Source organism: Stylophora pistillata, chromosome 7, assembly GCF_964205215.1.
Source record: "Stylophora pistillata chromosome 7, jaStyPist1.2, whole genome shotgun sequence".
NCBI lineage: Eukaryota > Metazoa > Cnidaria > Anthozoa > Scleractinia > Pocilloporidae > Stylophora > Stylophora pistillata.
In genome coordinates, this window is record NC_142525.1 from 21,440,565 (window position 1) to 21,455,746 (window position 15,182).

General features: G+C 39.0%; 1 protein-coding gene across 5 annotated transcripts in view; it reads left to right on the plus strand.

Annotated features, from left to right (window-relative positions):
• Window positions 1–15,182, plus strand: part of LOC111342452 (uncharacterized) — a 32,532-nt gene that overhangs the window by 15,934 nt on the left and 1,416 nt on the right. For 2 of the 5 annotated variants that reach the window (XM_088728738.1, XM_088728739.1), the window contains exons 12-26: window positions 794–868; window positions 1,289–1,314; window positions 2,089–2,217; window positions 3,387–3,578; window positions 4,287–4,459; window positions 5,090–5,243; window positions 5,530–5,675; window positions 6,011–6,243; window positions 6,847–6,896; window positions 7,316–7,453; window positions 8,590–8,766; window positions 10,391–10,500; window positions 11,252–11,405; window positions 11,608–11,753; window positions 13,680–14,870. In XM_088728738.1, the coding sequence (XP_088584864.1) occupies window positions 794–868; window positions 1,289–1,314; window positions 2,089–2,217; window positions 3,387–3,578; window positions 4,287–4,459; window positions 5,090–5,243; window positions 5,530–5,675; window positions 6,011–6,243; window positions 6,847–6,896; window positions 7,316–7,453; window positions 8,590–8,766; window positions 10,391–10,500; window positions 11,252–11,405; window positions 11,608–11,753; window positions 13,680–13,872 (2,096 nt within the window). In that variant the 3' untranslated portion in view covers window positions 13,873–14,870. Of the gene's footprint in view, window positions 1–793; window positions 869–1,288; window positions 1,315–2,088; window positions 2,218–3,386; window positions 3,579–4,286; window positions 4,460–5,089; window positions 5,244–5,529; window positions 5,676–6,010; window positions 6,244–6,846; window positions 6,897–7,274; window positions 7,454–8,589; window positions 8,767–10,390; window positions 10,501–11,251; window positions 11,406–11,607; window positions 11,754–13,679; window positions 14,871–15,182 lie in introns of those variants that run through there. The other 3 variants (XM_088728740.1, XM_088728742.1, XM_088728743.1) reach the window with 3 other exon arrangements.

The following is a 15,182-nucleotide window of genomic DNA, read 5'->3' on the forward strand; positions in this document are numbered from 1 at the left end:
AGAAAATGTCTCAGCCGACGCTTGACTGTTCTCAACACTTTAATCCACGAAACTCAGCTTAGACGCTAAACTCTACACGCAGTGGGTCGCTCTAACATTCGACGACTTAAACACACACTTCAAAAAACCTCCGTCGTCTCTATATATTCTATGTAAGAAATACAAAAAAATGAAATTTAGTTATTACTTGAACTGTACGTAAACGTTAGTTTATCACTTTCCTATCGCTTAACTTTTACTTAGTTAAACTTGTGTAACTTCACAAGTTTTCCTTGTGCGAATAATGCATAAACTCCAAACATGGGATCCCGAAGAAAGTTTGGAATGGATACTATACAAATATATTGCTGATTAAATATAGCTTGTTTCCAATGAGTATGTTTAGATTATGTTCTTTGCAAACTTTTGAATCCGAGTCAAGGATACTGAAACAATTAAAGCGAAACGTTTACACTCAAAAAGGAAAATGACAAGAGAATTGTTAAAAAATGCATTTTAAAATAAAAGAAATGTTTAGAGATGAGACGATGTGTTTTGAGGTAACGTTTCTACTGAGAATTTTCAATATTCAAACGCATAAAAGACAGGGGGGTAAGTTCCATCCACCACCGCGAGATGCGTCAGCTGGCTTGTACACTGTACATTCGAAGATTAACCTCGAAAGTCATCAGTCATAATTCCAGGAAGATTTCAGTTAGAGGATTTCAATTTGCCCCAGCCTCTGCTTAATCCGAGTTACACGATTATGTACGTTCGCCTAAAGTAATCTACTTATAAACTTTTACAATCAAAGGTGTTGCAAGAAGGAAGTCAAGGCCTGATCTGCATCCATCCCTGGCAAATCCAAAAGTAACCGCGGAAAGGGAAGGTGAGAGAATTCTAGTTCTAAAGGTGCATTGAAATATTAGGAGCATGGAAATACTAAACACAACGATATGGAGCTTGATTTAATACAAGCTACAAGAAGAAGAGTAATTCCTGTTTACTGTTAAACTAACAGCGAAGACAAATATACTTCGAAACTTCGTTTACTTAGACGATCTTAGACTTCAACTAAAGGTTTTTATCGAAGATGAAAACCGTTTCTTTTTCCCTGTCTGGTGACTTACCTATATCATGTAAAACTAGCATCAGAATTTCGAACTCTTTTTCTTCGACTATGAACCTACAGTTTCTATATGTTACGAAAGATTACTCGCCCTCAATCAAATTTTGGTTTGCTCTACTACTAAGTTTTGTTAATGTATATCCACAGACACTAATTCTTGTCTTTCACACACTTTCACAGACGATGCCTCGTATACGATGAGAAAGGTAAGTCACTAACTAGTAGAGTGAACAAGACTAAGCGTTTCTATCAAGGTTGAAAATTTTTAGGCTGCTGTTACAGATATCAGAATTAAGCAAGCCAAAATGAATTCCATTGAAAAACCTGGGGCTGGACTGAAGCCTTTTTAGTTGTGGCACTGGATAGTCAAGAAGATCTTGACTTCGGAGAGCTCCCTCATTAGTTTCATTGATTTTTCACATAGATTCATACCTGTGAAGCTGGGCAGTAGCATGCAACTTTAAAGCATTTCGAGAATTTGCAAAGCTGGGGTTTATTAAGGTGCGAGACCAGGCAATAGGAATCACAAACAATATCAGCCAACAAGAAAATGGACAAAGAATTGAACAATTCATTATTCTCAGTAAATAAACATGCAAAGTGTCCTTTTTAAGTAAGGGAAAATCACTTATAACATTCATTAATTAGGTCTCCGATCTTTATGTTTTCGACACTCCGATTATCTCGATCAGTTATTTCCTATTTTACATCTCTAGAGCGATCCATTCGATTCCACTGCATTTCGCCATTTACGTTCGCCAAATTTAAAATTGGACACCCAAAGCTTATCGAAATATTCTTCGAGCCTCTTATCAAGGATTATAACATGAAGGCAAAATTCTGCTACATATCTTAGTTTCATGCATTTATGCTTCGCTTCGGTGAGCTTTCAAACCCCAACTTGATTGTAAAGAACATAACGGGAAGTGAGATGTTTCGAGGTAATATACTTCTGCCCTTAGTTGATTTTATTGTTTCAGGAAAGTTCACGTGTTGTGGAGAAGATCACGCCTCAAGATAGACTTTACCATGAACCGTTGAAAAAGCTCAGCCATCCAAACATCTCCATTTCCCTATTTTGGAAGAAGAGCTCTCCAGAAATTGAAATAGTACGTGATAATTAAAGAGGACAATTAAGAAAAAATGTTTGCATAACGTACGAGGGGTCTCATATAACTGTTGTATTTAGGACTCTGCTCTCAGTACGACGTTGACATTTTGGACCAGGACTAGTTTTAAGATCACGCAGTTACTTTGCATCAATCGACCGTGATTTTCGCTATTCTTGGACGCAGCTGCTGAAAACTGAAAGTGTTTGCGTGCTTCTAAGGTATTAACCATGGACATACAAGGAGAGTGATAGATTAGACTAAAACAGGGGAAACAAGAAACATACCTTGCCGCTGCGTTCACCTACAAGGAAATAGCATTACTTACTAACCAGGCCCCTTGCTCCACGTAGAGTTTAAGCCCTCGACGTCATTTCTCCACCGAACTCGGCCGAGCCTCGAAACCCTGAGAAAATTTGGCTGGTCCGATCTGAATCGCGTACATTGGTAAAAGATATTTCAGCCGATCTATCCTTTACTTCTATTTACGTTTATACTTTGAAATCGTTTAAGAGTTGAATTTGAAAGTGCTTCTTGAACCTAGCCTTTTTGCTATTGATCTCGCTATCAGGTGACGCCTCCATGGCGCCAGGTACGCAGGCTGGGCGTTCGAAGTGTTGAAGTTTTGCGATAAAATTAATTTGATGATTAATTTATTTACCTGTTGTATATTGATTTCCTGCCCTTACACCGGCCTATCAATTGCCTAGTGAACAAACTCTACTCCTCCTTTTGTCACAAGTTGGGCATCAGCAAAAGGTGTTCATTGCATTTTACACCACATTGTTTTTTTTTTAATGCAATACTCTTCAACTATAAAAACAGTAGGCAAATGTAGCCATAGACTGCCTTTTATTTGCTGTTGTCATTTATTCGTGAAATCCTACCTTCGATCTTTCAATTTGTCAGCTGAGGCATGTTTCTAGATTTCTCCAAAGTTAAGTCTATCTTTTTAAAGGTAATCCTTTGCGTGACTGAGAAAATTGAAATCGGCGAAAATGTAAAATGTAATGAGCCCTCCGCAACCGCGTTGAATTCATTTTTACGCTTCGCTTCCCATAGTTTGCAATTGTGTAAGAGTTCTCTTCACCGATTTTTAACATCTTGCGCGATGGATTGCACTTGAAAAAAGGTATCGTTTTTAGTCTTATTTTGCTTCCTTTTATCAGATTTCTATGAGATGCGATCTCGGGAACCTTAAAGATTACGTGATCAGCGGAAGAAAAGGAGGCTCTTGCGAGAGAGGCGACTTATTTATATTCCTATCCCAGGTAGCATCTGCGCTCAATTATCTCCATACTGAGCATATTGTTCATGGAAACCTCCGCGCCGAGCACGTAAATGTTGTGAGTTCTAAACAGGTACGATCTTCATATTTGCGGTCAAATCCTTTGACACTGAAAGTTACAGTTTATCTCGCAGTGCAAGAGTGCCATGCACTTTGAAAGTCAATTTAAAAAAAAAAGTAACTCGATGACCTAATTTAAGGATGGGCAACATGCCTTTTTTCTGAAGGTGGCTCTTTGAGCTTTGTGAGATGAAGAGTCACCTTGTGGATATACTAACAATAAATCTTTATCATCATCATCATCATCATCATCATTATTATTATTATTATTATTATTATTATTATCATTATTTTAACTGACCAAGATTAATAACGCAGAAGGCCTGGATGCATCAAGTTCTTATTCCCCTTCATCCCTAGACATCTTCCACATTTCAAATGTGAGTCGATCAAACTAATCATTAATCTTGACAGCAAACCTCGAGGATTAAAAGAGAAAAAAAAGACTGAGCCTACAAATTTTAATATCAGTCTATATACATCGTAATCAAGCAAAAAGTCCAATAAAGGGATACATTTACATAATATCATTATATGTGGCGAACTTTGAATTGAATAATGCAAATTTTCCCATCAATATTTTTTTACTGTTTTATCAAAATACTAAGTGACTTGCGAGCGCCATGGCCATGAGGTCCACATATGATCCCCACATTTTATGACAAATATAATTGTTAGTAACAGGTCCAAATTTCTCAGCTAGCTCTTTGAATTCATACAGGTTCAGATTACCCATCTTGGCCGCTCCAAGTGTTTGGCAACAAGACCAGATGAGGAAACCAGCAAGGGTTGCTGGGAAAAGGCATACATGCCACCTGATTCTACTCGCTGGTTAGGAGCTACAAAGCCTCATTTTGCCAAAAGCACAATAATAAACATCTCACACTTTCACTCGTAAGACGTACATGTGTAACGTGATTGCCCGGATTTATATCAGAGTAGTTACTAAGTTCTAATTTTAGACTTAATTATGAAATTTCCTTGACGTGAACCAACTTTTTCTTTGAGCTGTACTTCCAAAGTTCTCCAAGAATGATCTTTAGCAGCAAATTCTAGCTCTTTGGAGAGCTCACGCTATCGCATGCGGTTGTGCCTCTGTCACATTCCGAGCCAAAAGTACTGTTTGGAAGCGAAACGGGAAATCCAAAACTTTAATTCCAACACGGTAAACTGTAGACTCAGGGTAAACGACAACGACCATTAAACAAAAACTACCACTCGACAAACTAAAAACTTCTTAAACTCCCTCTAAAAAAAATCGCACACGTCAAAATTAAAAGGCCCGCGTGATTTGCTTATGATTTTTATTAGCCTACGTAGTCCCAAAGCACGCACACGCGAGTCGCACGGCACAAGTTCATTAATGTCTTCTTAACAAGTACAGTGTTGATTTGTTTTAGTAGTGAAAGCTCAACAAAGTGATTGCAAAATTGGTGTTTCTGTGTTACCTTTTGTTTGAGTGTCTTTTCATCGGAGCGGGAAGTGTGGGTGTCCAAAATAACAAAAGTTTCGACTGTCTTTCAGGAGCGCGCCAGAGGTGATATCTCAGGGACAGTACAGTCACGCTAGTGATGTGTGGTCATTCGGTGTCCTGGCATGGGAAATATTTGCAGCGTTTCATGATAGTAACATGATGCCACGACAAACGAGACCTTACTATAACCATACAAATGACGAGGTAACTCCATGTAAAATACTTCAGTTAAAAATACCGATCTCACAGGGGATTTGCATGCTAAAAGAATCAACGAAACATCAAGATAAAAAAACCACTGTGACGGCTGGTTGCTACCGAGGAACCTTAAAGAAGAAATTAGAGGCAACTGTGTAGAATACAAGCTTTTTTTAATGTCACATTAGACTATAATGAGGAAAAAATTATTCGTAATTTACATGACTTTAATTGGTGAGAACTTGAAACTTCTCATACTCAATAACACGACATCTGTATGACCTTTTTTCAGATTTTGCAGAGTATCAAAAAAAACGAGCAACTAGCAAAACCACTTTCCTGTCCAGACTGGGTATATCTCCTGATTCAAGAATGTTGCTCATATATAGCCGAGGAAAGGCCACCCGCAATTGCTCTCTTTGACTGTCTGACATGCAGGTTAGCAATGGTCTATTAAAGGAAAGTAGGCTTTAGAAACCTTGTAATTTATGTCTCTGCTATTAAATGATATGTTTTAAATTATGGAATTCCAAGAGGCAACCTAACCTCTCAGAAGTTTTTTTGAAGTCTGCCTAGAATTTGACCAAGAACACAGTCATTTGAAGTCTCGACACATAGACCACAACATCCCACTTTTGTTTTCTCCGTTTCCTGGCAAACTGCACCAGAGAAATGACGTGCGTCTTGACGCATAAGTAGGCGCATTATTATTCGTTGTGGGTGAGCTTTACAAATCAAGTGAAATCATAATACTTGGAAATTGATGCTTTTAGAATGCCAATGAAATCTTGGTTGATGGAAGTTTGTTCAAACAGCCACACGAAAAGGGAGTTGCATGAAGTGTGCCAGCCAGAGGATGCGTGTCACTTGTTACAGGAAAAAGATCGTCCTCGAAAAGAGGACATCGAGAAGATGTGCTTAAAGGGTTTCTTCACAAAATATGAAACCCAATGCATTTACAGTGAAGAAGAAGGATACGAAGACATAAGCCAATTTCAAGAACTAGGTTGTAATTTTAAATTTTCATTTTCAATGCGACTCTCCGGGACATATTTACACCATTTTACTTATTTTAAAGGCACCTTTTCCTGCCATGTCCTGGTGCACCTCCCTCACTGGGTTGTCATGCCACCTCTCATATTCTATTTGGACCAATTCGGAGATTCTACTCACAATATGGCTGACTGGTTCATTTTCCTGGTGACATATTCCATCTTGGTATTCTTTTGGGTCTTGTCGATATTTATTTTTAATGCCTCGTTTTAAGCAGAACTGATAATTTGGGATTCCGCTCAACCATCATCGGGTATTCACAATGCTCTCATTCCCCTCTGGTCGTATAACTTCCCTTCTTTCGCTCTACTCTAATTTCAGCTCTCATTCGTTCTTTAATTCCAGCCTTTGTTGTCTCTAAATATACGGAGTTTCCTTTGTCTCGTTTTAATTAGCTACCTAGAGCAACTTCTCGTCACTACGTCGAATGCAACTCCGCAGTGAAATCGTAATATTCATTTTATCATGGAAAGGCCTCTGCCTACTACAAGGTAGCTGTTTCTTATTCATTTTATGCTGATCTCTACCGATTGGGTTAACTCTTATTCTCCTGCAGGTTCGTTCGCTAACGGAGACATACACGCATCTAAAAACGTAGGGGAATGGGTAAGTCTCCTAAGTTGGTAACAAGCCAGAAAATGTCGAGGAGCGAGTGGAATTGAAAACAGATTTCTTTTTTTAAGATTGATTTCAAAAGATCAAGATCAGTATTTTTATTCTGAAGCATTTGGCAGTGAAGTAAAAATACCGTACATCAACTGAATAATCTGCAGTTGTAACGTCTTGCACAACCTTTGATTCGCTGTTGATGAGTAAAAAAAAAAAGAAAACCCTCAAGGACGTGTTGATTAGGGCTAAGTTATATGTGGCTAAGATTTTACGCTATGCATTTCTTACGAAGTGAACTGAACTTTTCACAAACAACATTTGAACATTTTTGTCTGGTAGTTTCTAGACAACATTAGTCGTTATTTGTTATTCGAGGGGCCTGGCTCAGTCATTCATTATTCATGATCATTGTTCAGCCTCTACCTCCACGTCCATCTCCACCAACATTGGTTAGAGAAACGATCACATCAGAGGAACCTTTGATTCAACTAAACCATCCCCACGTCGTTTGCAGTTATGAGAGGCCAGAATCACCGCCTCTAGTTACTGGGAAGGTAAGATTAAACAAATTGATGTTTAAGTCATTTGACTGAGTGAGGTAAGGTAATAAATTTTGCGGAATAACAGAAGCTGCGCCGACTACGAAGCCGATGAAAAACGGAGTCAACACTATTATCATTTTCAAAAAGAAGCATATAACCTCCAAAAATTTAAGTACGCTTAAAGGCTGGTTTTTATAGAGTACGAGACAGGCCAGTGTAATTTTACATCATAATATAGGGTTGATAATCTTAAATGTGCATTTATGTGAAACGGGTAAATATTGGCGATACTGTTAACATTGCCCTGTGGAATTGAAGTTTCTAAATGCTGGGGGTAACCTGTAGCGGACAAGCAGCACATCTAGGGGGAATAGCAATAAACCGAATCACTTCGTCCCATATAAATTAGGATGGTAGAAAATAATCCAAGATCGCGTTGGTCTTCCTTGACTTTGCCCTGTAATTGGTCCAGAAAACTTGGACCACTCTTTTAACCAATCAGATGTAAACTTAAACTAATCACGAATGAATAAAGGCTGATAGTTTCGAAAGAAACTGTTTGGGGCTGCGTCGGTGGGAGTAACGAAACAATTTGGATATATCAACAAAGTTGAAATGGTAAATTGGCCACCGTAACGATTACAAAAGCTGACGTTTCGAGCGTTAGCCCTTCGCTGCGACGAAGGGCTAACGCTCGAAACGTCAGCTTTTGTAATCGTTACGGTGGCCAATTTACCATTTCAACTTTGTTGATATATCCAAATTAAACTAATCACGACTTGGTCATTCGAGTTTTCCCGCGCTTTTGGCAGTCCTTTTTTTTTTTTTTTTTTTTTTTTTTTTGACTTTGAGTTCTCACTAGCTCTCGGGGGTACTTTTTTTTTTATCACTTTGAGTTCTCATTGGCTCTCGGGGGTACTTTTTCCTTGTTTTTTACTTTGAGTTCTCATTGGCTCTCGGGGGTGTATTCCTTTCTTCTGGTTGGTTGTTGTGATGATTCTGGTTTATGTTTTACGACGCTCAATCGAAAAGCCCTCTAAGCTCAGTACAGTGCAGTACTTAGACTGTCCACCTTTACTTTTACAGTTTTCTTCTTATGACAAGAACTTGAAGTGGTTAAGCTAAAGAAACGTATTATTTCGGTTCAGTATTTCAGGGATGATACTATGAACCTGAAGATTTATATTCGCAGTGGACGATGTGACCAAGGGACCATACCTGCGTTCCTGTCTCAAGTAGCATCTGCACTAAATTATCTTCATACACAGCACATTGTTCATGGAAATCTCCGCGCCGAAAATGTTGTAGTTGTGGAACCCTACAAGGTAACATCTGTAAGGGCTGATAGTTTCGAAAGAAACTGTTTGGGGCTACGTCGGTGGGAGTAACGATAAAATTTGGATATATCAACAAAGTTGAAATGGTAAATTGGCCACCGTAACGATTACAAAAGCTGACGTTTCGAGCGTTAGCCCTTCGCTCCGGCGAAGGGCTAACGCTCGAAACGTCAGCTTTTGTAATCGTTACGGTGGCCAATTTACCATTTCAACTTTGTTGATATATCCAAATTATAACATCTGTAAGGTTCACTGACTTTACTCTAACCAACAACCCTATCTGGGATTGAAACATGTCACGTGGTGACAAACAGCTAACAAAGCGTTTGACTCCAAGTTATAGTATAAGCAATCTCAAATCCAACAAGCGTAAATGGAAGAATCATTTTCTTAAATTCCGTGCATTTATGTGAAACGGGTAAATATTGGCGATACTGTTAACACTGCTCTGTGGAATTGAAGTTTCTAAATGCTGGGGGTAACCTGTAGCGGACAAGTAGCACATCTAGGGGGAATATTTTATGGAATCCTGTCTTTCAGAAGCGCGCCAGAGATGATATCTCAGGGGCAGTACAGTCACGCTAGCGATGTGTGGTCATTCGGTGTCCTGGCATGGGAAATATTTGCAGTTTCATGATAGTAACATGATGCCACGACAAACGAGACCTTACTATAACCATAGAAATAACGAGGTAAAATTCTTTAGCCTTTAGGCGTCGGTGGGAGTAACGAAATAATTTGGATATAACAACAAAGTTGAAATGGTAAATTGGCCACTGTAATGATTACAAAGGCTGACGTTTCGAGCGTTAGTCCTTCGTCGGATCGAATGGGTAAGCTACTGGAGCGAATGGGTACTACTGGGTACTGGAGCGAATGGGTATTACTGGGTAAGCTAAGTCGATTCATTTGCGCCGCCGAATATCACTTCAGTTGAAACAACCAGAATTTATATTTGTTTGTAACCGCCAAACGGTAGAAATGACCGCACGACATGTACTTCGTTGATGCAAGGATTTGGGTAGAAATCTAACAGAAGTAGGTTTGAAAATTAATCCAACATTATTTTCCTGGAACACAAAATTCTTTAGACTTTTGTAGGGGCGTCCTTAGCGGCCGAAAAATTTCTTACTTCTTTGTCAAATTCAGCAGTAAAGCCTACGAAGTCTAGCGTTCTTTTGCAACCCTTTCTCCTTGGGAAAAATTTGTCGATTGAACCGAAAATCGCCGTTTATGATCCATGCGACTAATTACATTTCGCCGTCGGCGTCTGACATGGACATGGAAGGATACAAGGTAAAGATGCTTTACGCAGAGGATGTGAAGAGTTGCAGTTGTAATGACGTATGAAAATCTCACCAGTGTTCACTTACCCCTATCTCTTGCATCTAGTAGAATGCATACAGAATGCATACAGAATGCAGTAGAATGCATACAGAATGCAGTAGAATGCATACAGAATGCGGTAGAATGCATACAGAATGCAGTAGAATGCATACAGCAACTACAGAAATCCTCAAGCCAAAATAAATTTGGCAAAGTGACAGTTGATGCACGAACCAGATGTTAACAAATCTGTCTTTCTCAGCTGGCAGTGTTGATTGATACACAGGTTCAGGTAATCTGTCTTGGTCAACCCAAGCGTCTGACTCTAGGACCAGGTGAAGACACTAGCAAGGATAACGTGTTGCAAGAGGAAATGCCGCTTGTTTCTGCTCGCTGGTTAGTAACACTTAAAGTTGTGTAATTGATTCTTTCTTGAACTCATGTCTACAGCTTATTCGCTAAATTTGATTTAGAGCCACGTCGTGAGACATACTTTCCGGGAGCAGTTGCAAAATAGCGGAGTTTATCTTTCTATCTGGGGTGAATTCTGTTGCATTCAACCCAAACATTATTTGAAGGTTTAAGGTCACCTCTTACCGTGGTCAGATCATTAATCTTAGAATTAAAGTGGATATCCTCCCTCCAAAAGAATCTAGAGGAAACGTTTGGTAGTCAGCCACATTCAGCGATATTTCCGTTGTTCATCTGGCTGCGGTTGTTCAAAGGGCGGATAACGCTATCTAAAGGATAAATCCAACGCTTGGATAACGCTATCCAAAGGATAAATCCAACGCTTGGATAACGCTATCCAAAGGATAAATCCAACGCTTGGATAACGCTATCCAAAGGATAAATCGCAAATGATCGACATAATTCCCGCCAAACGACTTCATGTTGAATGAAATCAAGAAATTCCTACTGGACTGTTATTGGGAAGTGGTGAATCAACATAGATCCATCAACTACGAACCTCGAAAATTCAGAAACCTGGTATAGATATTAAATGCCATCCTCTACTTGTTTCATGGAAATAAGGTAACTATCGAGGTATTGTAACAAAGGCTGGTAAAAAAAAAAAACTCTCGTACAAAGGATTTCGCTTAAACTGCTCCTATTACGAGAGTGAAAATGTCGATTGTATTTTCAGGAGCGCGCCAGAGGTGATTTCTAAAGGGCGGTACAGTCATGCTAGTGATGCATGGTCATTTGGTGTCCTGGCTTGGGAACTTTTTGCAGCGTTTTCATTTAGTGAAAACTTTCCGGAGCGAATGCTCCCCCATCACAATCTTCCAGACCACGAGGTAACGTCTTGTACTGTTTTTCTAAACACCGCCGGAGAATGAACGCTGCTTGACTATAAGCTCAATTACTCAGTCACATTCACGAAAGAGTGGGTTACTTAGCTGCAAAAAGGGCCAAATACGATTTCTCCCCTTCCTACCTGTAAATTATTCGTTTTGTTATTGTAATTCAGAACGCCTTTTTATTGATTGTTTTTCACAGGTTGGTGCTAGTATTTTAGACAGAAAGCTTCTACAAAAACCGCGTTCCTGTCCAGATTGGATAGATATCATGATTCATGAATGTTGGACATATCAACCCCAGCAGAGACCACCGGCCATTGCGCTCTTAGATTGTCTGGCATGCAGGTATGTCTGAATGTGTAACTGTAGCACAAGCGTTTCTCTACAGACTATAGAATAAAAGACGCACGGATGAACGTTCACTTTTCATTTAAAAAGTTTGCACGAGAGCGCAAACGAAAAAAACACATGCTAGTATACTTAAAAGTACTTTTTTAAATTGAAAATTGCATTAAAAATCTTAAGATGATTGGCATTTTAACCCATGGTTAGCACTAAAATTGAGGACTTTCAACTTAAGTGTCATGCCTATGAATAGTAACCGCCATTTGCGCCGCAGTTATAAAGTTTACTTCTACAGTATAGCATTACTTGTTATATAGAAGATTGGGTTCATTTTTCCCCTGGAAAAAGTCACCTGTTATGTTATGATGAAAACGTTCACCGAATGGATCATGTTATGTTTCTAAACCTCCGTCGCAGTTTTGAATCATTGCTTATGAAGACTTTGTCTGTAATCATCGGCTCATAACTAACAAATCAGACGAATAAAGGCTGATAGTTTCGAAAGAAACTGTTTGGGGCTGCGTTGGCGGGAGTAACGAAGTAATTATGTCAATAATAATTCATATCAACTTTGTTGATATATAACAAATTAGACCTCTGTTTCCCTCTCTGGCTGTTATTGATAGTCAATCTTTCGACATACACGGCTGGAATTGGACTTCGTTCGGTCCATAAATGAAATTTAAAGCAATAATATTCGTCGTAATAGTAATAATAATAAGTATGATGCACGATCCTCGCAGTAGATAGCGCTATTTAAGCAATAGCGAAAATCAGACCTGAAAAAAATCAGGCCTGTACGGGATTCGAACCACTGACCTCTGCGATACTAGTTCAAAATATATGAACTTCATATATTTCATTGTATCTGATTTATCACTTTCACGGGTTTATTACGAATCAACTTAACGGCCTGCTCCCAGTTGGCTTGTTAGCTCAATTGGTAAGAGCGCTGCACTAGTATCGCAGAGGTCAGTGGTTCGAATCCCGTATAGGCCTGATTTTTTTTCAGGTCTGATTTTCGCTATTGCTTAAATAGCGCTATCTACTGCGAGGATCGTGCATCATACGTATCTAATACCGCAGTTCAAAATATATGAACTTCATATATTTCATTGTATCTGATTTATCACTTTCACGGGTTTATTACGAATCAACTTAACGGCCTACTCCCAGTTGGCTTGTTAGCTCAATTGGTAAGAGCGCTGCACTAGTATCGCAGAGGTCAGTGGTTCGAATCCCGTATAGGCCTGATTTTTTTTCAGGTCTGATTTTCGCTATTGCTTAAATAGCGCTATCTACTGCGAGGATCGTGCATCATACGTATCTAATACCGCAGTTCAAAATATATGAACTTCATATATTTCATTGTATCTGATTTATCACTTTCACGGGTTTATTACGAATCAACTTAACGGCCTGTTCCCAGTTGGCTTGTTAGCTCAATTGGTAAGAGCGCTGCACTAGCATCGCAGAGGTCAGTGGTTCGAATCCCGTACAGGCCTGATTTTTTTTTTTCAGGTCTGATTTTCGCTATTGCTTAAATAGCGCTATCTACTGCGAGGATCGTGCATCATACGTATCTAATACCGCAGTTCAAAATATATGAACTTCATATATTTCATCGTATCTGAGTAATAATAATGATAGCAAGAATAGCAATAATGATGATGATAATAATGATAATAAGGGGATGATGTCAAAATCTAAAGTAACTGTTCCACGAAAAAAAAAACTATCTGTGATGAAGAAAAGAGAGTATTGAAGGGTTACTGGGGGCTTGAACATATTTAACTCTGCCATAGTAGATGTGCGAGAAAATTTGGGATTTAAAAGAAATAATGTAAGAGTATTGCTGACATTACTTTTGTCGTGTCGTGGTTTTCTTTGCCTGCAAATGACGTCTAATATTATTGCCAATTTTAGGGTGCCAAGGCAATCTTGGTTGATTCAATTATGGTTACAAAATCATAACAAAGAGGACTGGCCTGATCTAAACATCTGTCAACCAGAGGACGCCTGTCACGTCTTAAAGGAAGAACTTCGTCCTCGAAAGGAGGACATCGAAAAGATGTGTGCGAGAGGTTTTCATTCGATGTACGAGCCGCCCCCATTGTAAAACCCATCAGCACAATCAGTGAATACACTTTCTAGTCAACGTGAACATCAGACACAAGGAAGTTCTGCCAGTATTAACTGATAAAGGGGCATCGCCTGGCATGCATGGAGCGTTTTTGAGTACATAACCAACAGTCCTAACAGTTCATACTTAAAATTCAAGGGCTGTAAAATATAAACTATAGATATTGCACGGTGGAACATAATTTACAAGACGTTTGCAGCAAACAGCCAAAATTGAAATATAAATTCTGTGCTGTCCGATTCAGTGGTTTGTATACAAAGGTCAATATAGTTATATCTGATACAATCAATATATCAAGTTCATATATTTTGAACTGCGGTATTAAATACGTATGATGCACGATCCTTCGCAGTAGATAGCGCTATTTATGCAATAGCGAAAATCAGACCTGAAAAAAATCAGGCCTGTACGGGATTCGAACCACTGACCTCTGCGATACTAGTGCAGCGCTCTACCAATTGAGCTAACAAGCCAACTGGGAGCAGGCCGTTAAGTTGATTCGTAATAAACCCGTGATGATAAATCAGATACAATGAATATATGAAGTTCATATATTTTGAACTGCGGTATTAAATACGTATGATGCACGATCCTTCGCAGTAGATAGCGCTATTTATGCAATAGCGAAAATCAGACCTGAAAGAACAATCAGGCCTGCATAAATAGCGCTATCTACTGCGAAGGATCGTGCATCATACATAGTTATATCTATTGAGAAGAAATCATATATTTCTAATTTTCTTAAGTTTTAGTTTATGAAGTACTGAATCAAACTATTGCTGTCACTGACAGAGGCAAATTGGACTGTGAGCAATTAAAGTAAAGTAGATAGTGACTACTTTTGTAGACAATACGACTCATTGATTTATATGATTTTTTTTTAGCTCCAGCGTTTTATCATCAGACCTCGAACTAATTGCAACAGATACCATTTCATCTTTAAATAAATGCAATAAACAGACATTTTTAACATACTTAAAGTCTTTAAAGATCTTTGCTGATTACCTCCTGATAGCGCCTACTATTAACTCGTCCTGTCCTTTCACTTAAGAAACCGGGCTACCAAAAGGGAAGTCGTCTAATTTGCGAGATTTCATCGAGAACGTTAGGGAGGAAAATCAAGAGTTATTATTTTCAATTAAAGGAATGGCTCTTTAGGGACCCTTTCCGCTGTCGTCCAATCTCGACTTTTGTGTTACAAAAGAAACGGTCTTCAAGCGCGGTGGTGCCAGGAAGGCAGTAATCTCGCCAACATTTGGGATGTACATGCTGCTCCGGGACGGTCT